Source organism: Aptenodytes patagonicus, chromosome 15, assembly GCF_965638725.1.
Source record: "Aptenodytes patagonicus chromosome 15, bAptPat1.pri.cur, whole genome shotgun sequence".
NCBI lineage: Eukaryota > Metazoa > Chordata > Aves > Sphenisciformes > Spheniscidae > Aptenodytes > Aptenodytes patagonicus.
Window position 1 is genome coordinate 12,543,708 of NC_134963.1, and position 27,948 is coordinate 12,571,655.

Consider the following 27,948-nt stretch of genomic DNA (forward strand, 5'->3'; position numbering starts at 1 on the left):
GAGGGACAAAAGGGAGGGAGAGGAGGGGACCTGGTGCCTGAAGGAGAGGTCAGAGCTGAGCAAGGTGACCGAGGAAGCACCTCTGAAGGGTTTTGTCCCTGCTCTGAGGACACCGAGGCAGAAAACAGCACAAAAGTGCTTGTTGTTTTACGCAGTGGAAAATGGGTGAATCCTAAACCAAGGTCTCTCACTAAAGGCAAGTCTGACGAGGGAATAGTTAAGGTAAGAAGTGGGGGGAGGTTAGTGCCAAGGAAGCCTATCAGAAAGAGACCAAGGATATCGTCTGAGGCCTGTCTACTGACTGAGGTGGCCTGAGACTACACAGCTCTTAGTGTGAAGGTTGGAACGTGCAAGCCGGGAAGTGTTCAGCAATATAAAAACACAGCTGTACTGAGCTTTCATACTGCTTTCAGTAATACATAGACTTGGCAAAACCCATGTCAAAGCAGTCATCCAGCAGCCCTGCTGGAATTGCCATACACGTTGATGTATCACACTGGAAAATTTGTAGTTGAGGTGAAGATAGTACCTGAAAATGATAGTGCTTATGGCATTAGGACACGTTGTAAAGCTGTCCTACCCACACTAGCAGTGTATTTGCTGTCTGTGAAAATTTCTCTAACAAAGCAGGCTATCTCACTTTCAACAAGAATGGAAAGCAGCATGGTTTGGCACAGATTCAGCATTCAAGCAAAAATTTGGCATCTCAGTGTAGTATCAGATTACTAAGAAGTTAATAAGGCCCCAAAGGTGTAAATGGTATCCTCCAAATGCTGATTAAAACAAGGATGAGCTTCTGAAATTTGGACCAGCTTAGACTAGTCACCATGTATGTCTAGAGTCAAAAGAATTTCAGTATAAGAAGTAAAAAAAGGTTGATTTTTGGTATTATAATTATGGGAATAAGTAATGCTCAGAACAGTCTTTATTGTTTGGGTATCATAGGATAACTAAAGCAATCTGAAGAGAAATACAGTTACTGCTGTAGACAATATAGCCAGGGAATATTTTCACGGCCCAGTGATAATTTTAACATTTTATTGATGTTTTAAGTCTCAGAAGAATGGAATGATATTATTATGCGTTCTATAGTGACTTATTTACAGTACCCCTGTTCCACTTCCAGCAAGTGTTTTCTTTTTAAAGTGGGAAAGATCCAGAGACAGGCAATGAATAAGATGGGATGAATGGAAAGGGTGGTGTACAGGAAGAGAATGAAAATTTTTATCTTGTGCACAGCTACAGTTAATAGGAGGGGAACAGATTTATTTAAACAGTAGGTCAGCTGTAGAATATACGTGGGTGTCGTGGTTTAACCTCAGTTGGCAACTGAACACCACACAGCCGCTCGCTCACTCCCCCCCCCGGTGGGATGGGGGAGAGAATCAGAAGAGCACAAGTGAGAAAACTCGTGGGTTGAGATAAAAACAGTTTAATAATTGAAATAATAATAAGAATAATATAATAATAATACACAAAGCAAGTGATGCACAGTGCAATTGCTCACCACCCACCGACCGATGCCCAGCCAGTCCCCGAGCAGCAGCCCCCTCGGCCAGCTTTCCCCAGTTTCTGTACTGAGCATGACGTCCCATGGTATGGAACGTCCCTTTGGCCAGTTGGGGTCAGCTGTCCCGGCTGTGCCCCCTCCCAGCTTCTTGTGCACCTCCAGCCTTCTCTGTCGGTAGAGCATGGGAAGCTGAAAAGTCCTTGACTAGTGTAAGCACTACTTAGCCACAACTAAAACATCGGTGTGCTATCAACATTATTCTCATCCTAAATCCAAAACACAGCACTGTACCAGCTACTAGGAAGGAAATTAACTCTATCCCTGCCGAAACCAGGACAATATCCACCCCTTATTCTATACCATCTACGTCATGCTCAAGTCTCATATTTTCCAGTACATTCCCATTAATCACCACCCCTTTTCCTGAGTTTCTTTTTATATATATATATATATATATATATATATATATATATATACACACAGATATCATTCCCTTAGTCTATGGGCCATCCCTCTAAAATGTTCGGTGAGTTCATTTAGTCCATGACTTCAGGCTCCATCCGAAGCTAAGAAATCAGCTTTCAAAGAGCTATATATCATGTGCATAATGGGAATAGAAATATCATTTATATTTATGTATATTCTAATGGTGATATGTGTCTCATTCTCCAATGTAGCTGGTAGCCAGTAATTGCTTAAAGTTAGAAAAACCTTGTGCCCTGGTTGCCAGTTCATTCTCGTGGTGTACATGAGAATAAATCACTTTGATTTATTCACTTTTTCATGATCTAAGTCACATAATGTTGATATTTATGGTACACACAAACCCCTTCCTAAAATTCCTAATTACGAAAGTCATACATGTATCAGGAATCCAAGTCCTTGAACCTCTTATCAGTATTTTTCTCATCAGTTCTCCTTGTTTTACTTGTATTTTCAATCCAATGGTATCTTAATTCAGTATTAAATCACATTTGGGAACACTCTTCCTTCCCTGAAATTTCCATGCGGAAGAGTTCTTACCTGTCTGTGGCCTTTTGCCTTTGTTCAGCAAGAGCCGTTTCCAAGAGCTTCTGCTCATTTCACTTTTCTGTTTTCAATACCACACCAGAAAGGTGGGAGACCGTACAGCTATTTCTGGTATGTGACATGCATTCGTTTGCTTTCTTCTGCATCGTATCTCTGGAGCCTGCCATATTTCAAAGAGTAGGCCTGTAAGCACACTGGACTTTGCGTGATCTGCTTGAGTAACACATGCTTTGAAGCATCTGGCGCTTGACATCCATGAAGGCAAATAATCGAGCTGAAACACAGTCACAACCTGTTACAGAAATCCCCATGCCTCTAACAGCCAGTTAGAAGGAAATGGCCAGAAGAGTATCGTTAAGCCAAGATGAAAGATCCGCCAAGGCAAGTTGGCTAAGAGCGCTAAACTGAACATCTCCCATGCAATCTTCAGGTTTCTTGAGTTAAAGATTTAATGCCTTTTTGGAGGTCAGTTTGTTATCCTTGGAACTTGTCATTCCATATTTATGGACAAAGCAGTGGCAAAGGGCACAAGCAGAGGAGATGCGTGTTTTCCTTCCCCTGCCAGAGGTGGGGAAATGAGATGCTTTTTGCATTTTTGCTTATTTTACATATCTTTATGAACCTTCTGTGTTTAGTATCTTTTCTCACCTGCTTTTGAAAGAGAACTTCCTACAGCAGATGGGTCCCATCCTATCTCATGCTTTCATGGTAGAAGATTTTTGTGCTGTCTACAACATAAGAATGTCTGACTCTCCACCAAAAACTTCATTTCAGTGCTGTCAGTATTTCTGAAGCAGTGAAATTACCATCTCACAAAATGTGGTAAAGTGCTGAGAATTTTATTACAGTCACTCACTCTTTCCACATCCTTATTCTTTAATGCCAACTATTCTCTCTTTCTCTACAAACACAAAAGCAACACGGGCTTTCTGGTATCATTGGTGTGTTTTTCACTCTTACTTTGTGTGAGCTGTTACATCTGAGAAACATCAAGATATTTGCCTGTACGGCACACGTGAAAGGAGGCTGTTCAGCAACAGATGGACGTGAAAACAAGCCGTGTTTACTGTCAGCGATTTCCCATCTGTGGGCACCACTCTTCCCGGTAGCACAAACCCAAAGAACGGGCAGTGGGACAGAGCGGTTGGGCCACCCGGGTCCCCTCGCTGCCCTTCCGGGGTTTCTCAGCATGGGCAGCACCGTCTGCCCTGTTCTCTCTCCTCTGGAGGCCAGTACAAATATCCAGCGTAAATATTCCTTTTCCACGGTATCTCACAATTCTGTGTACGACACCCAGATCCTCGTGGTTCCTTCCATTTATACACTCATTCCCGGGCTTTCTTGGTTTTTGGGAAGACCTGGCCTGCAGTCCACAGCGCACAGCTGCCCCCCCCCCGAACCGTCACCCCGCTTTTCCCGTGAGCGCAGCCTTCACCCGGCCTCTTTCACGGAGAAGCGAAGAAACCGCATTCGGAAAGACCTGGAGGTGCCCACCGGGGCCCTCGGGGGTTGCCGCTCTCCCGGGGGCGTCCCCGCCGCGGACATCTTGTCGGAGGCTGCCCTGGAGGACTGCAGCCCCCAGCATGCTCCGCGGCTGGCCAGCTGGACTACAGCGCCCAGCGCGCCCCGCGGCTGTCGCGCCTTCAAGATGGCGGCGCCCAGGGGCGGCTCAGGCCTGGACACGGGCTCGGACTCGGACAGCAGCGGCGAGGCGGCAGCGCGGTTCCGGGAGGCCGCCTGGGACTGCGCTGCGCAGGCGGCGGTGGTGGCGGCGGTGCGGGCGGAGCCGCGCGGCGGTGAGGGTCGGCGCCCAGCTAGGCGGCCAGCTAGGCTCTGCTCTCCCGCCGCAGCGGCGGTGTGCCCTGCCCTCCCCTCCCCGCCGCTCTGGGCCGGGCCCCTCCGCAGCTCCTCCTGCTCCGGGGCTGTCCCGGGGGAGCGGCGGTCAGGCGGGGGCACCTATCTGCCGCGGTGCTGGTGTCAGAGCCGGGCCGCTTCGGGAGCCGCCGGCGCCCAGGGGAGCCAAGGCGGGGCTCTGGGAGGGCGGCTCGGCTCGGCCCGGCCCGGCCCGGCGCTGCCGGCGGCGGGCTGTGCCGTGGCGATGCGCGGCCTCCTGCCGGGGCCAGAGCCCCTTCCCGGGCAGGTTGTCTGCCACGGCTTGGCGGAGGGGAAGTTTCCCTTTCCCCTCGTAACTGTTTTCCCCGAAGGCGGGCGTGGATTGTCTTTCAAGCGTAATTCTTTATGCTATAAAATCCCATGTGCCAGAAGGGGGGTTAAAGAGGTCCTGGTCACAGGTCTCTTAAACTTGCCTTTACTTCTTCCTTTGTCAGGTGGCTTTAAAAAGGATGGGTTACAGCCTGCTCAGCCTAGCCTAAGGTATTTTTGCTTCTGGTTTCAGACTTACGTTTCACTGAAGAAAAAAATTAATGTATGTTGTATTGGTGCTACTTACAGTTAATGCCTTGTGATACTTCCTACTGGAAGGGCTTATTCTGCTTTCAGAGTTAGTCCACCCATAATCTGAAATGATGCTTAAATCTGAAAAAGCTAACAGATTTTTTTAAGTCTATTTCTCATCCCTCTAGCAGTGGGGGAATACAGAAGTTGAAAACTTACTACTGCTGTTGGTTACAGCATTAGTTCCAAGTGTCAGAAATCTTTCAACTCTGCAAGTGTCCCATGAAGGAATTAGTACAGTTACATATAAAAAAAATTGTTTTTCTTCAAAAAACGTTGCAATTGCAGAGGCAAGCACTCGTCAGCTGGAAAGCAACACCTGACTTAGGAGCCTTGCAATGGAGGTGATGCTGTCCTATCTTAAGCTTGCAGCATTTCTGTAGGCTCAGTTTCAAAGGCTGTCAGCCAGGCAACTTAATAAAATCCTCTCTTCTGGGACAGGTTTTGCATGAACTGTGGCAACATACACAGGATCTACATGCAAGAGAAGGGATGCCCTGACATAATTGATTTGCTTTTGTAGGCTATTTCAATCAGAAAAATCATCCAATTACTAACTATGCTGGAGATGGCTAAATAACGTTTAGCTCTCTCTTGGGAACCGAACTGTTACTACTGAGCTATTTTCCATCTTTCTTAGCAGTCTTCCCTATCAAGTATGAATTGATTACTAGAGGGTAGGAGATTTTACAGTCCCTTATCTCCTGTTTGGGTAAGAGCACCAGATGTTATTGGCCTTGAAAGAGATAATCATTATTCTTATTTTAAACAGGCGTGAGGCGAAAGGTCATGATGAAGATGGAAATGAGCTACAGACGACACCAGAGTTCAGAGCACATGTTGCGAAGAAACTGGGAGCAATGCTAGATGGGTATTGGCAAGCAATACTAAAAAAGTTTGTTCTATGGGTCAAGTACACTGATGCTTTTGTGTGCTAAAACCAGGAAATTCAAGATCTGAGTGCAACCTGGATATGGAGGAGAAGTTGTTTCTCTTCTTGTCTCCTTCGCTCCTGTATTTAATGCAGACTTCCAATATTCTGTGAACTTACCTAACCCATGTGCTGTGCCCTTCTGGTAAAGACTCCCTGTGCGTTTGCCTCTGTGGTGAATGGGTTGTGGGGGAGGAAAAAGTAGAATTTGGGTGCCTTAGCACTTTCATCATTTAAAGGCCAGCATAAGAATCTTTCATTTATTCTTACAACCTAAACCAGTATCTGATTCAGGGTTGTGCTGGCAGTATGCCTGTGATGGGGCTGCCACTGTCTTTATTTATTGTGTAAATATGGCCCCCTAGAATTCCTGGTGTTTAGAGTTGGCTTTAGAAATGCTGCTTTTAAGTCATTCTTGTGGCATGCGTTGCTAAGGAGAGAAGGCATGGTCTGCTCTGAAAGCAGGGAGGTGAGGCAGCTTCACTAAGAAAAAAGTAAGAAGCTATGTGACATCTCCCTATAGTCTTGTTTCCTGGAAACACCCGACTTTAGCTCAGTTTGCACAAACCTGTCTTAAGATCTGACTGGGGTTTTCTGTTTAGTTTCATCACTGTCTTGAAGGACTCATCAGGACCTTCACAAACTTCTGTGCAACAGTCTGACTCTGCAGATGATGGTGAGTTCTAGTCACAGCCATTATGGCTGGTTTATGACATTGTTAGTTAAATGATGACAAGTGGGATGGATCCTGTCCATGGCCAGCTGTACACCCAACTGACTCATAAGTAGTTGCAATAGAAGAATTTCTCTTAGCATCCGTGAAGGCTGTTACTTTGAAGCTGTGATCTCTGTGCCCTAACTCCTCTCAGATGGTCCCAAATAATTGCTGTCAAGCACTATAGCAATACAATAACAGCAGTGAGGCTTCCCAGGGAGATTGCTGTTGATTGCTTTCACCTCTGTTTTATGTCGTGGCTAAAATTCCCTTTTACATATTTTAGGTTTTCGCCTCTTCTCTTCCTCTGTCCCAGGAGACTGTGGGAAATCGGAGCCTTGCCCTGCAGCAAGGAGGAGACAGCCATCTAGCTCCAGGTGGGGTGTTGTCAGCTGCTTTGCTCCTGAAGTACTATTGCATCCCACATTTCAGAGGCAGCTGGGACTCTCGCAAGGGAATAGGAAGCTGAAGAGCTTGAGAAGTGTGTATGACTCCTATATTTGATTAGAGCAGGTTTTTTTTGTTCGTTTCTTTTTTTAGTGCCAGGGAATTAGAAATGTTTGTGGGAGATGTTCTTTCCCCTCCTAGTATGTGTAAAGAACACCTCAGCCTTCAAATTGGTTATGTGCTAACTTGTATTGGAGTCCCAGAGCCACTGGGTGTTTATCAGGTGTTCTCATCTTAGATTACTCTGCTGTTTGTGCTTTGGGTGAATTCAAAGCAAAAGTGTAACATAACTTCCTTTCCTTTTTGTTACCTTTCTAGTGACACGGACAGTGACCAAGAGTGGCAAAAGTACCAGGAGGCTGCTGTGTCAGCTGCAGACATTCTGAAGCAAAGTACTTTTCCTGCACTGTCCCAGGATTCCAGCCAAAATCAGAGTCAGGGTTATGTAGAGCACAGCCAGAAAAAAAAGAAGAAAAAGAAAATTAGGGGAGAGAATGATATTCAAGAGAAAATAATAGACCCAGCAGAGTGTGACCAGATCAGCAAAGATTTGCCACAGTTGGTGTCTGCAAATGGACAGCATGAGAGACAGGACAGCAATCATACAGAGAACTCAGTGTTGCCAGGAGTTGTGAAGAAGAAAAAGAAGAAAAAAAGAGAATGAAGATTTTGCTCTGCAAATGGCAGGTGATTATGATGGATGAAGGACGCTGAAAAAAAAACCTAACAAAAAGAGTTGCTGCAGATGAGGGAAAACTAATTGGCAAAGCTTCTGTTCTAAAAGCTCAGTGGCCTGAGAGTCTGATTAAGTGACTTCCTATGTTGTTGGCATCCCCTGGGGAAGGGAACCTTGTTCTCCTAGCACAGCAGTTATCTATGCTGCTGCTTACGCAGACCTAGCGTAAAAGGATTAAATAGTGTGCACAGACTTGCATGACAGAGGGATATAATCATAGCTGCATCCCTCCTGGTCTGTTCCTTCACATCATGAAACCAAATTTTGTGTCCTGGAGAAAGTATATGATGAATTGAATTTAGTTTACATGGCAGCAGGTGATCAACTCCTTTTTCTCTTTGCCTACTCCTAGATCCCTACTAAGAATAACTCCAGCCTGTGGGAGACTCATTTATCAAAAGCATCCTGTCAGATATCAGGGCCCCCTTATTTTTTTTCCTGTGATCATCATAACAATCTGTTGTTGAAACCTGCCATGTTACTAATCCCTCTGTAATCTGCACCTCTCCAGGGCCCCTGCATATAAACAGTGTGCATTGAGCTTATTTCAGGGTTGTTATAAATAGGTAGTTTTGTTCAAATTGTGTCCTTTTAATTTTTTTTCATGTATAGTTTTTGATGGCATTTGTTGTTACTAAATTCTACTACGCTATTAGTCCTATTTAATTTGGCAGGTTTTGTACAACAGTGGCTTCCTTGCTGTATTCAGATGGCTCCCCCAGCAGAGATAAAGATGGCTGAAGATGGCTCTTTAGTTGTTTGGTGATCAATGCTATGAGATAGCTACAGGAAGGACTTAAGCCTAACTTGAAAGTCACTGCATTTCAGTCCTTATTTTGGTTGATTATGACTTTTGTCTCTCTGAAATACAGTGGGTTTTGGTAGTTTTCAGTATGGCTCTTAGTCCGTTTATACTTCAGCTCCAGTATTTCAGGAAATGACCTGTTATTGGATAAATACTCTTCTGCTGTTTTTAAGGTTGTTGGGTTTCAGTAGCTCTAAATCATTTGCCCTATTCAGGAGACGAGAAAGCCAGATTAGAGAAACCGAAATAGTGAACTGTTGCTCTTTGAGCGTGGGAAAAACCAAGATGTTTTCTTTCTTACTGTAAGATCCTTGCTCTTTTTTAATCAAGAAAACACAGTTGGTATCCAAAAATGGAAAGGCTAAGTAGAAAACTGGCTTGTAATCTAACTGAATGTGCCAGAAGTAGTTACTTGTCTTCTGGCCAGTTAAAACTTCAGTATACTGAAGCTAGCACCTGGGGTTTCAAATGCATAGTGGTCTAAAAATTATCTTTTGTCTTGTTTTATGATGATTATTTTTATGTTAACTGGAAGTTATATGTATTTGCAAATGATGCACATGGGGGATCAGAAAACATTTCTAGGATAAAATTCCTCAGAGAATCTAGTTACTGAAATTAGTCTCTGATAGTTGATAGTATCTGGAGGGAGAGCATATCAATACAAACTGTAATGGACATCTGCAATTTTGAAATTCCCAGATATGATAACTGAAGAGTTCGCTGTTGGGCTTTTTCTTTTTTAATTCTCCCTTATATCTCAACCTTTTAAGTCTCGACCACTTTCTAGTCTCAAGGATTTTCATCCATTTCACAGTTGAAAGAATAGCTCTGTTTTGGTCACAATGACAAAAACATGTTAATTAGGGCTTTTTTCATGTCTGGCTAGTGACATATCAGTGATGTGAAGGTTGAGAGTAAATAGAGAAGAGAGGAATAATTAGAAGAGGAATTATATAAGTAGATCCTTAGGGCTAAAAACCTTCACTTAGTTCAAGAAAGACTCTTAGACCCCAGGGTAATTATTTGCATATCAAGAACTACAGAATCTAGCCTGTAGGGAAGCTAAGAATGAACTGTGTTCTGTAAAATTAATTCAAGCTGACATCTTTACAGAGAACAACTGAAGGAACTGCTGCTCTTTGTGGAGCATGGGAACCTCCCAGGTGTTGTGCAGTGTCAGGGACCTGTGGAGAATGCCATCCCCCGGCTCATTCAGCAAGATGCACAAGATGAGAATCCACATGGTTAATGCAGAGAACTGGAATCTCCTTGCTGCTGTTAAACTTTAATTTCTGCATTTAAAACAAAGCAGAGCTATATCAAAAATAACCAAGCCATTTCCACTAGGATAGCATGATTTTAGAGCAGGTCATTTTTAACTGAGAATGTTTGGTATTTTTGTAGTTAATTAAAGGATTTGTAGCTTGTAGTCGTTGATCCCATACTGACAGGTTTGTGCCAAGCCATTCCTGAATCTGTTTCTTGGTGATTTTCATTGCAGTCAGGAACCAGGTTCTCTCACCCTTGCCTCCAAGATACTATTATTTCTCATAGTTCCCATTGGTGCTTCTTTACAGCAAAGGTGAGTATTTTAAAGATGGTGCCCTTCTTTGGTAGCTCAGCTTTGCTCTTTCCTACATGGCTTAGTCTGGTGTTGGCAGGTTTGTTACAGGCCCAGCTTGATGAAGGCTGAGCAGAATTAAAGTCCCATCCATGCCCTGGCATTTTTGCCATGTTGCGTTCAGATCCCTATCTTGATGGGATTCTTTCTTGGGCAGCCACAAAAGGATGTCTGGTCATCCTAGGCTGGCTCGTGGGGTTTGGGTTTGCTTGTTTTTTTTGGGGGGGCAGTGGATTTTAGCAGTGCCAGCATCGTCTTTCCATGGCTTCTGTCTTGAAGCCGAGACATCTTCTCTCATAGAGGCAGCTGAATAAGGGATTTGTATGAGGCAGTAGGGGCTGGAGGCTGGCTGAGCGCAGCAGCCTTTCCTTCCCATGGAAGGCAGTGGTGACAGTGATGGCAAACAGAGTTGGAGTTGCACCTGACAGGTTGGTCATGGCAGTCACCCTTGAGCTAGCTGTCTTGATTACTGAGTGGAGGATGCCATCTGCGTGGAGATGAAGGTCTCGATGACGTTGTGAGTGGATGGCAGCAGCTGACTGTGGCTGTTGGCGGAGTCAGAGCTTTGGTACAGCACCAAGCTGCTGGAGGACACTGTCAAAGGCACAGGCAGAAGTTAAGTACAAATTCTCACTGCAGTCCCCTTATCATGTGTGCACACACTCGCATTTCCAGCATGACTAAAACCTCCTGGCATAGGGGCATAACTCCTTTTTCTATTTTGTGTGCCATTATATACCTAGCTCAAGTACAAAGCTAGCCTGAAAGCATTGAGGGTGTCAGGGAGTTCAGATTTGAACATTCTAGTTGATTGTTAATGTCCTAGTTCTCTTAGAACTGGGAAGATCCAACTGGAGTCTCTTTGTGAGGGAGTCTTGGGCTTTTCAGTCCTGAAAACTGCCTGCAGGATTGGATATGCATGGACACAGATTTTTGTCAATATTTTTAAGGTTATTTTCCTCTCTAGATTCTGAAGAAGGGTCCCATTTCCACAGTCTGGCATTACACAGCCTGCACAGACTGTGCTCTGAATCTTTTCCTTGTACCAGCTTTTTCAAACCCCCCAAGACACTGGTAGAGCCCTCTTAAAGAATGGTGAGCCCCAGTTACCATTTTCTGACTGGGTTTTGCCGTTTCTCTTGCCAACACTGTAATACATGGTTTAAAATAATAATGGCTGCTGCTCTTACCAGCAGGGCTTGAGGTGAGGCGAGGGCCTGGCTGAAGGTGCTGGATGGTTGCATCCTGGTTCTGTAAATGTATTGTTTGCGCCTGTGACACTGGTGTATGCATCCCGGACTCTGTGTGAGTCTCTGAGTCAGATGTGAATGCCTAGAGAAAAGAAAGTTAACAGTGCCTGGTTTCTACATCTGTTCTAACAGGCGTGAGAGAAGAGTGAGCAGGTGCTGTTTCCAAGGAGATTAAATCCTCCTTGATGATGCAGTGAAGAGCTTGCTCTAATGCCTCCAGTATTGCAGCTGGTACCAGCAAGGTGAGGAGATAAGAAGGATCATCCTGCTGGGATGGCATAGACCACACACCCAAAAACTCTTTGACAAGCAAGGAGCTACCTGCAGACTGGTGCAGTTCTAAGGTGGGGGAACAAAGGCATGTGCTAAAGGCTGTTACCTGTTTAGTTGGTGTCAGGTTAGTCAGGGCGCTGAGATTGGCTGTATCTGTTATCACCATGGTTTGTGGTAAGAGGCCTGTATGTGTGTATTGGGCCACTTCAGACTTGGGGCCGTAGAGAGCTGTGCATGAAAGAAAACAAGATCATGTGGATGCTGGAGCCTTGCATGAGACTAGTTTGGCTGAGTTGTTCTCCTCATGCACGTGGACCTGCTGTCTGTCTCCGAAACAGTGGGAGTGGAAGGACAGGGAGATAAATGCAAGAGAAAAATAATTTCATAATTAAAGCAACAATAATAGAAGAGGAAAACAGAGCGCTGCAAGCCCAAGGACCCAGTAAATGCTCCAGAAGAGAGCCTTTATTTTTTGGTTTGCTTGAGCAAATGATTTCACGTTCTTACCGTGAGGGTTCTGTATCTGGGCCATGGTAGCCATGAAGGGGCTCTGGTTGATGTGGCTCTGGACCTGCTGCATGAGGGGCTGCTGGTAGGATGGGTGCAGTTGCTGGGAGAACTGGACGGGCTGCAGGGTAGTGAGGCTGCTCCCCATGCTGTTTATTACAGGTACGCTCTGGGGCTGGGTTGAGGCCAGGCCTGAAAAACAAGGACTGATGACAGTAGTGTCACACACTATGGGAGGAGTGTGGCTGCTCTGCAATAGGGGTGTCTGAAATAGTTGTCATGGCAGGCCTGTTGTCACAGGGTGATTTCGGATCCTGCTTTTCAGGTGTTCCATTTGTTACCTGCAATTATGAATAGATTTCGTGCCTGTGAAAACGAAGTGGGAGTGTGCAAAATGTACAATGCAGACAGGTACCATAAAACCACCTTTGACTTCCAGTGTTTGTTCCTGTGTACATCCTCGTGTACCAGTATAGGTCACTTTCCAGTTTAGTAGCAACCTGATATAGAGTTCCACTGGGGAGGCCTTGCTCAGAAGTAAACTCAGAGCATCATCTCATGTCCAGTTCATTTTATTCTTTCTTTATGAAGCTGTTGGCAACAGAGAGAACTATGCTGTAGCTGTCCAGCCACATGGAACAGAGTTTAAGCTCATTTTGCTTGGGCTGCCAAATTACGGAATTTGGACCAGTGAGAAAGAGGTAGAAGGTTTCACGCTTTACTACCATGACTGTCCAGACCCTGTTCCTGTAAATCAGCAAGTCTCTCCAGCACTGAGAGATTTCCACTGTGTGGAAATCTCCGATTTTTTGTCTGTTTGTTTGCACAAAATTAGAATCCATCTCATAATCTTGGGTATAAATGAGGAAATGGAAATTAGTTCACAGCTGTCACCATGGAACAAAATAAGGCCTCTTTCTTCCTGGGAAGAAAGTGTAAGAGGAGAGTACACATTTTATTTTCCTTTATCTAAAGAAATGCACTTTGGCAGTAGACTAGTCTTGGAATGAAAAGAAATCTCATACAAGTCCAGAAAAGCTGTCAAAGTGAAAAATAGAAAAAAATAGTAATTACTGCTGTGGGTTCTAAAGGCATATGCTGCTCTTTGCAGGAAGTGGAACAGGATGTTTTGTCTTTCAAGCACTATGAATGTGCTTCAATTTTCATAGGTTTAAGGAAGTATTACATTTATATTTGGGAAGATGCAGAGCAGCAAAAACAAAATATTGACATAGGAATAGATTGCAAAAGTCCCTTGCTCTTAGGATGTGGGTTTGTGTGTAACTTAATTCTAACATGAATAAGGAACATCTGTTCCTTAATTCCATTGGTACTTGTAAGTAGTGCTGCTGAAGATCCTTAGTGTTTGTGACAATTTCCCCAGGTTCGTATGACTGCCAACTTAGTACTTTTGTCTCTGAAAATGAGGCAGGTAATTCTAACTATTACAGGTAGCTCTTTATCTGAATCCTGATAAGCAGAGTCATTACAGAACACTACTCACCTATCACCAGGGTGGAGGCACCTGTGTTGGTGAATGCTGGCGCTAGGGATGAGGTCTCACCAGCTCCAATTGCCATTACACCCGGCAGTGATGCCATGATAAGGTTCTGAGTTTGCTGGCTCAGTGCATGTGGATTTTGCTCTAGGCTGTGCAAGGCAGTCAGGGTGCTGACAGGAGGGAGAGTTCCTCCAGGAGCTGAGACCTGTGTGAAAGGAAGACCGTGAAAATGCCATCTGCAGAAGGTTGAATATGGCAAGTGCCAAAGTGGTGACAAACGTCCTTCTCCCTCTTCCTGCCTGCTCTGACCACTTGCTAACTAGAAAGACTTCACATTTGCTTGTCTGCAGTTTCCCTGTGCTCGTGAATTAACTAGCAAAGGTCAGCTGTTAAAATACTAAGAGTAAATCCTTGCTGTTTTAGTTCTTCGTTTGAGAAATCATAAGGGTTTTACAACCAAGAATGGGATTAGTCCCACTGCATTCTGTATAGGGAAAGTTTATCTTCTGTTTTACAGCTGAGGGTAGAAGATGATGCTCAGAGAAATTAAGAGGCTCAGGTAATTTTACATAGTAATTTTAGCTGCAGAGTTCAGCATGGAATCCAGGAGTTCCTTTTTTCTTGTTCACCTTTTCCTCTGAGAAATGCCAGTAATTTCCCTTTCTCCCAGCAAGTGTCTTTTAGTGGCCAGTGAGTTTTTGGACTGAGATTTTAAAGGAGTTGCTGAAAAGTTTCCTTAGACCTTTTTTCTCATACAGTATGTTCTTCAGGCCGCATTACCTGGCAGTTCCCTGCTGTTAGAGAAGAAAAGTACCTGTTAGATAGAACAGGACTGTTCTGTGCTTGGGTGTCTTGCTGATTCAGTCTATCCTTGAGTCATTGAGAAATTTAATAAATTGACTGTTTTCTCAGCCTCTAAAATGAACCACGTAACCTGTGTCTATGCTCTAATGGGGTTTTGAGTTTGCAAGGCCCTTTGGAGACCTGTAGTTGAAATACCGCAGAACAGCAAAATAGTATTCTAATAACTTGGCTGATAGAGAAAGTTCAATGCTTTATATTATACTTTTTTTTCTCCCCTCAGACAAAAAGCTGTAAGGAATCTTTAGTAAGAGTAAGCACCAGTAGGTTAAACAGTGGGACAAATCACCTTGAGATCAATTTTAGAAGACAGCTGTAGAAGATTTTCAGCACCTCATGAAAGACTTTTTTTCTTCAGGAAGAGACCAGAAAGCCAGCAAAGTGAGTGACTGATGAGATTTAAATCATACTCATTTATAGTGAACTTAACTTTGCCTCGGGTCAGTATGCACTCATGCAAACTTCTGCTAACTGTTTCCCTGTAAGCAAGGGAACATGTGCAAACTGAAAATGATCAGTCATGTCGTTCTAGTGCTTCATTGCTAATTATGTGGGAAAAGGTGTAGTCAAATCTCAAAAGGAAATTTGCTTTGAGAAGGCAGATTGCTACAATCTAGATATCCGGTAAATGTCTCAACGGTATGTGCTGCATACAGGCTGTTGGGCTTAATTTTACAGGTAAGATAGATCTAAGTATGGGTCTCTGTTCTGTTAATCCCATTGGTGTCTGATCAACTATCTTGAGATGTGTAGAGTTCAAATGAGAGTTGGAGATGAGATGACGAGAATCTCATTGGGGAAAGGAGGAGAGAACAGGGTTTCCTGGGAAGAAGGAAATCATGTCATACCTTGAGCTCTGTTTTTGCAGGATAGACTGTTTTGATTGATCGTAAGGAAATGGCTATACTTCTTGCTTTCATGCTCTAATACACGCCCTCACCAGCAGTCTAGAGGGCACATGTATCTTAGGACTGCTTATGTTACATGGTCAGTACAAAGTGGCTATGTAATATCTCTATAACAAGGTGGTTTTAAGAGTATTCTAGGAAATACTACTTCTGAATAGTCCATATTGTGACCGCAGGCAGAGGACCTGATGTCCTCTAGTTACCAGAACTTAAGTATACATCACTTACCAGCTTAGTGTCTGTGCTCAGTAGGTTTTGGCTGGGCTCCAGTCCAGGGGGAGAAACCTGATGCAGGATGGTTTGGGTGGTCACCATGGAGCTGTTCCCATGGTGGTTGCTGCTGGAGGACTCTGCCTCGCTGGCTGGCTGCTGGTTGTACCTCACTCCTGCATCACAACAGGAGGGAAACTGGTTTTCAAAAATCTGAGAATCTGAGAAACTTTGGCAAGTGCTAAATTCAGTTTCCTTTGCAGATGCTTGCCTTTAGATGTTCAAGGCAGAGACAAGGTGGGTAGTAGGGGAACCAGGAGAACAGGCATTCTTGCCACCCTGCCCCTGGCTTTCCTCTGTAACTTGGTGCAACTGATTCCTCAAATACTGGCTTTAAGGTATGGCTGTGTGTGCTGCAGGGAGCAAGCAGGGTTCACTAGAAACCACCCCTCTGGATGTGGGTGTAGAGAGGAGAGAGTCTCAGCGAGATCATCTCTTCCAGAGTGAGAGCAATTACCAGCTCTGGCCTATGAAGCTGAAAAAGCTCTGCTCTTTTTGGATGGAGAATGACCTTTCCTGATGTCTTGAAAACTCAGTCACAGAGTCTGATGGTGCTGATATGTATTGGAACAAGTAGGAGGCACACACACGAGTGAAAGGATGCAGAACTGACTTGTGATGGCAACCAGTGGATGACTCCTTGAAAGGGGATTACTGCCTGCCAGCCATGAGGGAGCGCAGGATGTCAAAGAGTAAGTGAGGACGTTTCGCTGAAAGTTTTGTTACTGAACTTTGTCACCCTTGCTATTCTAGCCGCTCTCCTCACTTAGAGACATGGTCTCTTTGTCACTGGTGCTCTTCCCTTGTAGCAAGTCTGCTTTTTCTATCTGTAGATTCACCTCCTAAAGGGCTGGACTTGGGAAATAGTTTTGGTGACTGAGTTTGGGTAGGTTCACTGGTGTCTCTTTCAGCTTTCCCTCTAGTTGTTTCTTACCGTGAACTTTGCTAGGTGAGAGAGCAGATGGTGGCTGGAGGGAGGAAGAGTTGTGAGGAGTTAGAGGAGGAGCAGAAGTGGGCTGTGGTCCGCTGAAGGTGTCCATGGCCAACTTGTGCCGGAAAGCCTCCTCCTTCCTACGATTGGCAAACCAGTTGTAAACTCTGACCTCTGTCACCAGGTTCGAGCCCAGTCCCTGGGCCTGAGATGGGGAAACACCTCTCTGAATACACTCTGCTCTGTTGGGGGAAAGCACAAGAAGAGCCTTGCTGAGCTGGGCTTAGTCAGAGAGACGGAGTAAGTGCACAGCCCCAAAGTGGCTGTGGTCTGGCACATTGTGTGGAAGGATCCTGCCAGGTGTAGCAAGACATGAGGCATTACTGATCCTTTGTGGACAGTGAATGCTCAGTTGTGGCATTTCATTCAAACATGGCTGGTGTCAGTGGTGACATCCACTGCTGTACCGTTAGCCTGCCTCTCACAGGCGCTAGCAAACACCAAGAACAGAGGGAGGCCCTGCTGTGCCCCTCTTCCTCAAAGCCACTCATCTTTACCTGTTGCACTCTTCTACCAGCGCCTCTCTCTCTTCTTTGCTGGGGTTTTTCTGTCTCTCATAGGCTTGGAACAGGATTTGTTGTGAGGCAGGACCCCACTTAAAGCGGTTTCTTCTTCCCTTCTTGGTGGGCAGGTCATCTCCCATGGGCTCCTCTGTCAGGATACCCTGGCCAGCATGTGTGAATTCTGCAGGCACAAAGGGGCAAGGGAATTGACTTTCTGGAAGCATTTCCAATAGTTCTGTCTATTTGAGTGTCTAGCAGGCCCAATATAGCTTACCCTTGGAGAATATCTCACACAAGACAGAGGGTTGAATCTAAGTGGGGTGGAAATAAAGTTCCGTAATTTGCTAAAACTGGTAAGATGTTCTTAGCAGGACCATATTTACCTGTCCTTTCTCTTGCATGCATTGCATCTCTGCTCCCACCTTGGAGTAGTGAAAGCAAACGCAGCTGAGTTTAAAGTAAGCATGACTGGAGTCCTGCTTTCCAAAACCATCCAAAGGCCAAATGTCTCATTTTACTTGCAACCCACCAATACAAAATTAAGACAGATTCCAGACAGGCTCATGAATGTAGAAGTGCATGCTGCAGCAATGGGTTCCCAGTGGGTGCCTGTAATGAAGGGGTTTAGAGAGCATGAGGTGAAAGCCCACAGTGGTTTTTCACAGTGAGTACAGCAGCCTGCTGCTTTTTGCAGCTAGAGGAACTGTTGCTTTAGCTGAAATTGCAAAAGTGTAGTTCTCGGGCAGAAATTCTGTCTCTGTCATCTGTCCACTACATTGCTTTAGTCTGAGGATGGGTGTAGAACTCTAACTGCAAATGGAGAGTATTAGTTTGCTTCTCTTTAGCCAAACGGAGGGTGGGGTGGGTGACTGCAGGCTGCTTCACGGGGGAGTGTTTTTCCATGTACTGTTTGGTTCACCTCACCACTGAATACTGACCTAGACTTCTCTAAGCCTCCTGCTAAAAGTGGCTTTTCCTTCCATTTTTCCTTGATAAAAATAGGGAGTAAGGATTAGCAAGGGATTGCAGAGGCCTTTATGAAATTGAGATAGGAGAACAGTAGTTGCCATACTTACGCTGGGCCACCTCTCGCTGTTTGCGGACATACCAGGTGTAGAGGGCTGCCCTTTTTTGAGTCTTCATGGGAGTGCCCTTGTTGAGGTGTTGTGAGAGGTGAGATTGGTTCAGACCAGTAGTGTCCACCACCTCCCGCTGAGGGATGTTGTGCTGCTGGAGGTAGGATTTCACCATCTTTGCTACTCGCCAGGGATCCTCTCTGGAAGGAGCAGAAAACACTTCTCAGGAGAGAGAGATCTAACACCTGCACTCAGCAGACCTGGGTTCCAAGGAAGTGCACCAGTACCTCCTGAGGTGCACCTTGCATGTCAGTCATCACCATTGTGTTTAGTGAGGCCAGAGTGTTAACTGGCTGCATAAGGGGAAGCTGTTCCTCAGTGTGGTACCTTGTTCAGCTTTGACTCTGCATTCAGGGTAAAAAACGCATAGTATTAGAAATAAAGTGCAAAAGATGTAGCACCAGCTTCCTTTAAACTGTTCTCTGTAGGCACTTTGATCTCCTCTTAGAAGGGGACACTGGTTATCAAGGGACTTTCCCAATACATGGCCACAGCCTTTGCTGTCTGTGCTCATTTGGATACAAGGTTCTGTCTAGGCAATTGTCATCTGTAAATGACAGGAAGTGCTGACCAGTGACATGAACAAGGAATGGACCTTTCTGCTGGAAGGTATTGTGAACATGAAGCATTTTTGCTGCTAGTGAGAAATGGTATGAGGAGGGAAGCGATGTTGCATTTCAGTATTCAGTTGGATGTTTTATGACTACAGATCTCTTTTTCAGAGTTGACGTCTCTCTTCCCTTTCCCTACATCGCTTGTCTTCTCTATCCCCCTTTCTTTAAGGCATAGGTGCTTTGGGTAGATGTACTTAATTTTCCAAGACAGATTCATTGTGATATTAGGCTGAACCTAGCTCATGCCCTGATTCTGGTCCAGGTTTGGTTGCCTTGCAGTGATTCAAGAAATGAAAACAGGCTTTCATCATACTGTCACATGACAGCTATGTATGCATATGTATACACCAAGCCATCCAGGATTATGTTCTTGCACATCTGCTATGTGTTATTCAAACACTGATTCACATCTAGATCCACTCAAGCTTCTAAATGCAATGAAGAACAACAGGCAAACCACTAATTCCTCCTATAGTCACCCTCATTTGGCCTAACAGCTGAGGGAATAGACCTATTTGAGACCTACTCACAAAACTTGAGAAGCTAATCTGATTCAGGATTTCATAATGAACATGAATCTCCGATTTTTAGGATCTCCGATTAGAATATCCATGAAGGTTCCTAAGGAAAATAGAGAAAACATGACTCTGACTTCTTTGTGTGTATTGATTTCACCAGAATTGAAAATCACAGTAGAAATAGAAAGATGTGAAACCAGGCAGTCTAGATCCAAACAGTGCAGGAGCCTCCCTGCCAAAAAACCTTTGATTCAGTTTTAACAAAGAGCATCCTTCTGTGTTTTCTATATGAAATGTCTGGTGGAAATGGTTTGCATGCTGTAGTAATACACTGGTGTCATATCCAACACCAGCATCAAAGGAGCAATGGGGGGAAAAAAAGGTACCTGGGATTGTGCAGAAACTGTCACAAGAACGCACAGGTCTGAGCAACAGGCAACAACAGTTCATTGCTTTGTTGACTCAGGAGGTTGCCAGAGGCTACAAAGTGATAAGGAGGACAAAGTCCACACCTGTTCTCTCAGTACAAACACCTTTATCTCTGTTTCCCTGCAGCCTCTCTCCCAGTGGCTGGATAGTCCAAGGAGCAAGCTCTGCTGCAGTTAAAGTGTGACAGAAGCAGTGTCAGTTACAGCTTTCTGAAGAACCTTTCTTAAAATAGGAACATTTGTTTCTCTTTTACGAGGGGACGCTTGCTATAGAAGCTTCTATTTTCTAGCTTCTTCCCTTAACCATCTTTGTCTCTCAAAAGCCTCAAATTGGGTTGAATTTACGAAAGCTTTTCTTTCCTCAGTGTGGTTTTTTTCTTCTGCTGTCCAAACCAAGGACCAGTCTCCTCCCTTTGTATTTGTGATAGTCTAGCCAGCACCTGCACCCTGAATTCATTATACAAGTCCCTATACAGAGGAGAAAAGGCTCTGGCTTGGAACCTCTGGTCTCTTAGATTTGAGTTCTGGCTCAGATGGGAAGAGGAAGGACTGTGTTACCACTGATGGAAACCTCTGTTACATGTTGATTTCCTTCCTGCACCCCAATCATAAGTCACTTTTGTCTCCCCTGTCAAGATCCTCACTACTTCGTGGTAGGAGTAAAGCAGGAAGTATCTGTGAGTCTCTTCTCACAGTGGTTAAAGCCCTGTGTTTTTTCTGTCTTCTTTTGAGACAAAGCAGGCAGCTTTGTGAGGCAAAACAGGGCAGGGGAATCTTAGTACAGTATGATTTCATAGCACAGTTGTATGAAATCCTAGCTACTCTGTACATTGTCAAAGCACAGGCTGTAATATCAATGCAGCAATTCCTTTAGGCCCAAGGCTACATCACAGAACAAGTGATGGCAGTTGGTCAGCTGAACCCTCGCATGAACCATTGCCCAAATAGATAGTTCCACCTGCAGAGCCTTCACCATTGACTAACACGACATAAGTTGAAACCTTCACTCTTTCACTGGTGGCAAGACTGTCATTGACTGTCAGAGGGTAGGATTTCACCTTAAACCTAGTTCTCCTGTTTGTAGTTGCACTGAAATCTCAATTGCTTCAGTGAGTCAGAACTGTGGAAATGGGTCTGCCTTGCTCAAGCTCTCCTTCTCTAGCTCTAAGCCTGTTTTCTGCTTTTTAGCTTCCCTTTCTTCCCAGATGCAAGCTGTCTCCCCATTCCTCTCTTGTTCTCCAAGGTCTAATCTCTGTCTCCAAATTCCTCTCACACAGTTAGTTTTTACTTCCTTCTTCCTAAGTCTTGCTCTCCTGCTGTCAGTTGCTTATTGCCATCTCAGCATAGCCCCTCTCCCCGGCTCATCTCAACCACAGGGGCCTGGGTCCTCTCTCCATGCCAGCTTCACATTTTCTTAGTTCTGAGGTCACTTTTTAAGGGCGTTTTCACCTCCCTTTTGTTACCTGAACAATAAGTAACCCAGGTAGTTAGTTATAAACTCAAAGGGAACAAGAGGCTGGTTGATAATTTATAGCAACATCTCAAATTTAAATGGAAAGTAAATATCAAGTTGTTAGCATTAAAGAAAACCCATTCCAGAGAGCTGGAGATGTAACATTCAGGGGACCTTCTCCCTCCTTCACTCTTCCTGACTTTTCTCTTTCTTGTTCCTTTGTTCCTTCCTTTCCCTTCCTCTTCCTCATTCTCTCTGTCTCCCCTTTCCTTCTTTCCTGTTCTCAGATTCTCAGGTAAGAGAAGCCTTCATTTCCCTGAGGTGGGTTCTGAATTGCTGCTTTGGACCAGACTTTGCTTAAACAGAGGTTCAGAGCTGTGAAGTACTCACGACCATCCTCTGGCCCTTTCCTCTGGAGCCTGCTAGACAACCCTCACTGATGTCAGTGCACAGCCTGGAGCCGGGCTAGGCAGAGAGCAGGGAAGGTAAGACCGTCCCAGCAGGGTTCCTTTCTATTGAACTTGGCCTGGTTTGCCTCATCTTGGTTTATATGTGGAAATGAGAGGGGTGTGGCAGCTTCATCTCCAGATTCCCCAGCTAGAGCCATTCTAAGACACCGCTTACACTGGGAAAAGACTGAACCTTTATCATTATATCTTTGTTGTCTTTTTTCCTCATGGAAAACATGCTTTTATCCCTGCCACCAGGGGAACTCTGTTGCTTATCTCAATTTCTCTCTTTCCTAATGGAATTTCACCCCTTGCCCTACAGGTGAATTGTTGCTATACCTCTCTCCGTTTGCTGTACCTGCAGTAGTGTGATCTGTCCCTTCCCCCAAGGTAGCCTCTCTCTTGCTTTCTGCTCTGGGGAATATCTGGGAATTGCTCCACACAGCTCCATCTCCCTACTGAGTTATTTATTCTTTATCATAGATGCAATTTGTTTTCTGTGTGGAGTGATATGGAAAGAATGTTTTTATTCAAACTGTAAATCTATGGATGATCAGTGAGACAGAGTAAGGGACAACATGAAATTATATTAATTCCTCACTAGAGAAACCTTTATCTGAACTGCTTTTAGCATTTTTTTTCTGTAGGGACAAAATCTAATCAATACCCACAGGTGCATCCAGTCGTGTGGGTGTATCTTCTCTACATCCTGTTTTACTCGCTTTGACTAGTGCTTTCCAAACTGTGGTTTTAACTTCAGTGGTCCTGTGAGGATATACTTGGTCTCTTGGTGCTGTCACTTTTTTTGTTTCCAGCTCCTGGAAAGCCTAGCAACAGACACTTTCCTGATTCTACTTTATAAGCAATGGCTGCAGTTACCACAAAGACTTTCTTGTATCACTAATAGCTGCCCACAAGTCAATCTCTCTATTAAAATGTGGTCTACAGTATTAGACCAGGAATTGTTAATAATGCCCAAAGAGGCTTCTGCCTAAAGGCAGAAGTGCCTCCACCTGGTTTCTGGATTTGAAATCCTTGTGTAGATGCTGAAATAGCTTTGCAAGCATTGAAGTTTTACTGGGAAACCCTGGGCGTGGAGATTCTTGCCTGCCTGCCTTTTATCTGTTGCTGGGAGTAATTTCTATTGCAGACTGTCTGCCCTGTCTTACAATACTTATAATACTATTTTAAGGACGTTACCTTTAGGCATCTATTAATGGAAAGGTTTGTTCTTAAAAAAAAAAAGTTTATTAGTAGGTAACAACTGCTTACATATTACCAAACCCTGATACTGGTTCAGATGCTTCAAATAGATTCTCAGACATACAGGGTTTTTTTTTTTAATCTTTGACCAGAAATTTGAAACATGTCAATACAAACTTCCTACTATTTTCATTTTACCCTGATTAATTTTGATCTATTATATTCCTCCATAAGTATACTCGTAATTTTTTGCTGAAACTGAGGCTTCTGGTCCCCTCATACTGTCCTCAAGAGCAGAAGTGAATTGCTCTATCCTGTGATACAGGGGACTGATGAAAGAAAACTCCGAGGTTTCAGAACAAAACTTTGCAATTAAGACCCAGTACGAGGCTTAGGAGATCCTGGTTCTTGCCCAGTCCTCTCTGTGCTATCTTAGGGTTTTAGGTAGGTCATAGAATCTCTCTGTACCTCAGTTCCCATTTGTAAAATGGGAATGCTGCTCAACTGTCTAGAGAGATGTGAGACTGTTCATTGGAAAGCATTAATATCACAGGTTTTCAAGAGAGGTAAGACTGTTGTGCTGAGGCTGGTAGTAAGCACAGGAAAGACTGGCAGCGAGCTCCTAGAAAGGCAGGGAGGATCAGAAACCAGAATTCATGCTGAAGTGAGGGTGGCAGGAAGGAATTCCCTCCATCCGTGTGTCTGTTCTTAGATCACAGCGGATGGCACCTCAGTCCTGCTTCACCCATTCATTACAGAAAATGGGACAAAGCCAGGTGCTCTTCTTCAACTTCCATGGCTTCCTTTGTGGAGAGATACCTGATAAACCATCAGAAGTTAATGATCAAAAAGCTTATCAGGGTCTTTTCATCTATAAATTTATAAGACAAAAGAGAAATAATAAAGCCATTGGATAATTAGTAACTAGCCAGGGCCCGCCCGGTGCCACTGGGCTCAAACTACCCCAAGATCTGTACGCAGACTCAGGAAGATGAGAAGGAGACAAGGATGAGGGGAAGAAAAAGTGGAAGGAAGAGAGAGAATTAGCTGAGAAGACAACAAAATGGGAGGAATAGCAGCAGAGACAAAAGTGAGGAGAGAAGGGAAATGAGTAAAAAGAATGGGAAAGAGGTAAAGGGAACAGAGGAGACTAAAAGATGTGACAGAGCTGTAAGTGGGGAAGAGATGAGAGACGTACCGGGCCAGAAAGGAGACTGAATTATTGGGAATGTTTTACCCATGCAGGTAAGAGCTGATCCAGTGAATTTTCCTCTGTTGGGTACTGCAGAGTCATCAACTCCCAATCTGCCAGGGAGCTTTCTTCTCCTAAGTATTTACAGTGAATGCTAACTCTTGTCATGCTGTTTTTCTAGCTCTGGCCTTTTATGGTGGGATTTGATGTTTGCTTCTTGTTGTTACATTTTATGTTAATTTCCTCTGCACATGAAAGGGAGTGATCAGAAAGCCTGAGAAATTCTCTAGATGGATTTTGGTTTTAGTGAAGATTTTAAGTGTAGGATGTTGCTGCATCTTTTTGTCTTCTATCAGCTTGTCATTTCAAAATACCCTCAAAACAGACAGGCAAGATTCTGCTTCTGTTGTGATAGATAGGTTGGATGGACCTGATCCTTGCTTGGACAAACCTCTTAGGTTGCCCACGGGAATTGTATCCCAGCAAGAATCCCAAATGGGAATCCTGGTGAACATTTCTCTGAGTCTGTAAAGAGGCTTATTGGTTTGGGGAACTCTTCCTGTCTTTTGATTTCAAAAATGCTTGTATGCAAAGGCAAATTTGTGTGGCAGTAAAACCTGTAATTGTTGCTGCATATGTACTTCGTAGTTGTGACAGGCAGTCGATGGTAGAATAGAGAGTTCTGCCCAGGTTTTAACCTCTGCATGTATTTAGTGTGTGCTCTTTCTACAAGAAAAATCCCCACTGAAGTCAGGAGAACTTTGCACTCACAAGAATGACAAGAACAAGTTCTCTTGGTTTGTCTTTGACCAATAATCTATAGCAAAAACCAGTAAAATTAACAAATCTCCTTAAATATAACAGGGAAACATTACAACTTCACTTTACCGTACATCCTCAGGCAAATATAGCACCAGAGTGACCAGATTTTTTTCTTTCTTTTTTTTCTCCTGATGACTAAAATTGTGAATCCTATTAAAAATTTAAATCCAACATTCAGTCAGAGAGATGCAAGTTATACAGACCTTGGACTGTTCTGAAGCCTGATGATATAAGCACTTCAAATATGTAATCAGGCTCCATGGGTCCCTTCATGCATTTTATGTGAGATGAGAGGAAAGTTTGAGCACTTATAAAGAATTTGGGGAGTGTTTTGGGGCTGCTAGTCCTGGCATGGATGAAGACTGCCTCTGTGCAGCTGGATCAACTGTGAATACCAGGGACGCTGAGCGGAAGGGGAAAGGAAAAGAGATTTAGAGGGAAGAGTGCAAGAAAGCAGCAAAGAGAAGCAGCAAATCTGTCCTTACTGTAATAGTCTTTCCACCACAGCCTTCTGGTGAGCAGCCTCCTCAGGGCTCAAGTTTTCCAGCTCCTTCATGATTGGAGGGGTAAATTCCTCCCCGTCATCAGAGGTTTCATCTTCCGATAACCTGGACTCCCCCATTCCGTTGGGGAGGTTGGGGATGTCGGGACAGGGTTCCCCTTTCTCTGTCTGGAGGGCATTGATAGCGCGCTGACTTTCACTCTGGAGCATGTAGGGTTCCACTTCGCTCAGCGCCTTAATCAGGGTCTCCTTGGTTAGCCCCGACTCCAGCAGCGCTCCCAGCAGCTCCACTTGAAGATGACTCAGCTTCGAGACCATGGTCTTCAGGCTGGTGTCTTCTTGGATTTGAATTTCGGGTTATCCTGCTTCCACCTTCCCTACACCATGTTCCTGAGGTAACACGCCCGACTGTCAGGAGAGTGGGCACAGCACAGCCTCCCGCCTTTACACCCCCCCAAAAAAAAACAAAATACAAAATTGAGCCACTTCAGACCCCCCACGACTGTCCTGAGCCAGTGCTGATAAAGGGACCCTTGGCTATCTGTTTACATTGGAGCAATGTAAATTCTCCAAGGTTCATATTTATCTGTGTGCTTAGCAAGTTACTGAACTTTGGACTTCAGCACTGCAGCAGCAGTTCACAAAGTGCAGAGGGAGAAAAAGCAGGGGGAGGGGGAAAGGGAGGGAAGCAGAAGAGAGAAGGAGAGTAAAATGAAGGGATAGAAGGCCTGCAGCATGGAAAAGTAAAGCAAGCTATGGAAAGAAAACTAGGAAAATAAGGATAGAGAAATGTGGCTTATTTCTGGCCCCATTAGTTTTAGAGAAGGAAGGAGGTGGAGTACCCAAAAGGAAGAGGTGCGTTTTGGCTGTGCGTGGTTCAGGAGAAGGTGCTGCCATTGGAAGATTGCAGAGCCCGCTCAGAGCTCTGGCAGTGGTGAGGTTCAGCCAGTCTCAGCCCCTGCCAAAGGCTTTGAGCTGAGAGAAAGCCGCACTGGCAGCTTCACTAGCCTTTGTGCAACCACCCAGCAGAGAAGTGTGACCACTGGGTTTATATGAGTATTTCCAAGACTCACAGGATGTTCTGGAGCTCCAGCTGACTTCTGTGGCAGAGCATCAAGTGTTAAATGACTTTTTCACTTCTGGCTTTGGCTTGCTGGGTATCTTGATATGCAAATACTAGTTCCTCCATTATAACTTGCTATGTTTATTGCTTAATTGATGAGGAGGAGCAGTGTACCCACATAATTTGGGGGATTATAGGGCTTGCCCCACTCAGCTTGTGATTCAAGCACATGATAAAGAACAGCTCTGGGTGTTGGTTCAGGCTGAAAGTCCCTGCCCTATCATCAGTTGCTCTGCTTGTTCTGAAAAGTGCTCTGGACAGGCCTGTGGTTACCATTTATCATCTACCTCCAGTCCCTCTTGATACCAGCCCTGCTCTAAGGTTCTGCTCCCACCTGTTGGGTGACTTCCTAAAACATGCTCACTAGCTCGGCTGGAGTTGCTTAGTGCAATTCTCAGGGAGTCCTTATGACTAAATTGTCTTTTCTGGTCTGAAAATATATGAATGAATCTATCTACTTTGGGTGGCTAAATTAGGGAATAACTTGATGTGCACATGTGGACTTGATGCACAAGGATCTCATGCAAATGATTCCTTGTGTGATCAACAGGAGAAGGATTTCTTAGACAAACTATTGTCTCAGTGGAGGTTTCCTAGGGGCAGCTACCTGTCTCTCATGCACTCCCATCAAGCCTAAGCTAAGAGGAGCCTAGTAGGACTGTCCCCAAACTGAGTAATGTCCCAAGACAATGCTGCAGAGTGACCTTGGCCCCCGTTTTTCCTTTGTGGGCACCGTTAGCCATGCTCTCCAGGCTCATGCGACAACATGCTAAGTCAGCAGCTGAAGGACAGAGCTCCTTTGCAGACCGGACCCCCTCCTCCCTCCGGGCACAGAGAGCCGCGGTGGGCGGGCTGGGTGGGCTGCTGGGCTGGCTGACCCTTTCAACCAGGACTGTTGTTAACTGTTAGCTTTTGTTTCAGATGGTGTCTGCACCCAGAGTACCAGGACCCCTCACTGCAGTGAGTTAAAAAAGCCCGGATGGATACAGAAAACTCTGTGTGGCTAAAAAGAAGTAACAATTTGGAGTCCATGTAAAAACATTTAATGTAAGAAATTTTCATGTGAACATTAATGTAAAAAGACATCTTTAGTTTCTAAAGATTTTTTTTTTCCATACTCTTAATAAAGAGTATTTAAAGAATGGTGAGCGTTTTTGGCATTGTTCTATCAATGTTTTGATAAAATTTCCATG

At 44.6% G+C, this 27,948-nt stretch overlaps 2 protein-coding genes across 4 annotated transcripts; one reads left to right on the top strand and one right to left on the bottom strand.

Moving 5' to 3' along the window:
- Window positions 1-4,151: 4,151 nt before the first annotated feature.
- On the top strand, window positions 4,152-27,895 carry C15H12orf43 (chromosome 15 C12orf43 homolog). 3 transcript variants are annotated; one of them, XR_012996580.1, is made up of 9 exons: window positions 4,188-4,335; window positions 4,867-4,912; window positions 5,766-5,864; window positions 6,527-6,600; window positions 6,926-7,016; window positions 7,405-7,773; window positions 21,752-21,949; window positions 22,236-22,303; window positions 27,677-27,895. XR_012996580.1 is itself a non-coding variant. In XM_076353328.1 (7 exons), the coding sequence occupies exons 1-6, from the start codon at window positions 4,188-4,190 to the stop codon at window positions 7,748-7,750; spliced, it is 804 nt and encodes a 267-aa protein (XP_076209443.1). In that variant the 3' UTR covers window positions 7,751-7,773; window positions 27,677-27,895. The 3 variants fall into 3 exon arrangements, 1 of the variants encoding a protein (XP_076209443.1); XR_012996581.1 differs by lacking the exon at window positions 22,236-22,303 and having other exon boundaries at window positions 4,152-4,335; XM_076353328.1 differs by lacking the exons at window positions 21,752-21,949; window positions 22,236-22,303.
- Window positions 9,897-26,137, bottom strand: HNF1A (HNF1 homeobox A). The gene is made up of 10 exons (XM_076353327.1): window positions 25,616-26,137; window positions 18,392-18,591; window positions 17,310-17,496; window positions 16,756-16,994; window positions 15,780-15,937; window positions 13,786-13,987; window positions 12,282-12,473; window positions 11,881-12,002; window positions 11,442-11,583; window positions 9,897-10,845 (listed from the first exon to the last, which is right to left on the bottom strand). The coding sequence occupies exons 1-10, from the start codon at window positions 25,948-25,950 to the stop codon at window positions 10,718-10,720; spliced, it is 1,905 nt and encodes a 634-aa protein (XP_076209442.1). The 5' UTR covers window positions 25,951-26,137; the 3' UTR covers window positions 9,897-10,717.
- Window positions 27,896-27,948: the final 53 nt, after the last annotated feature.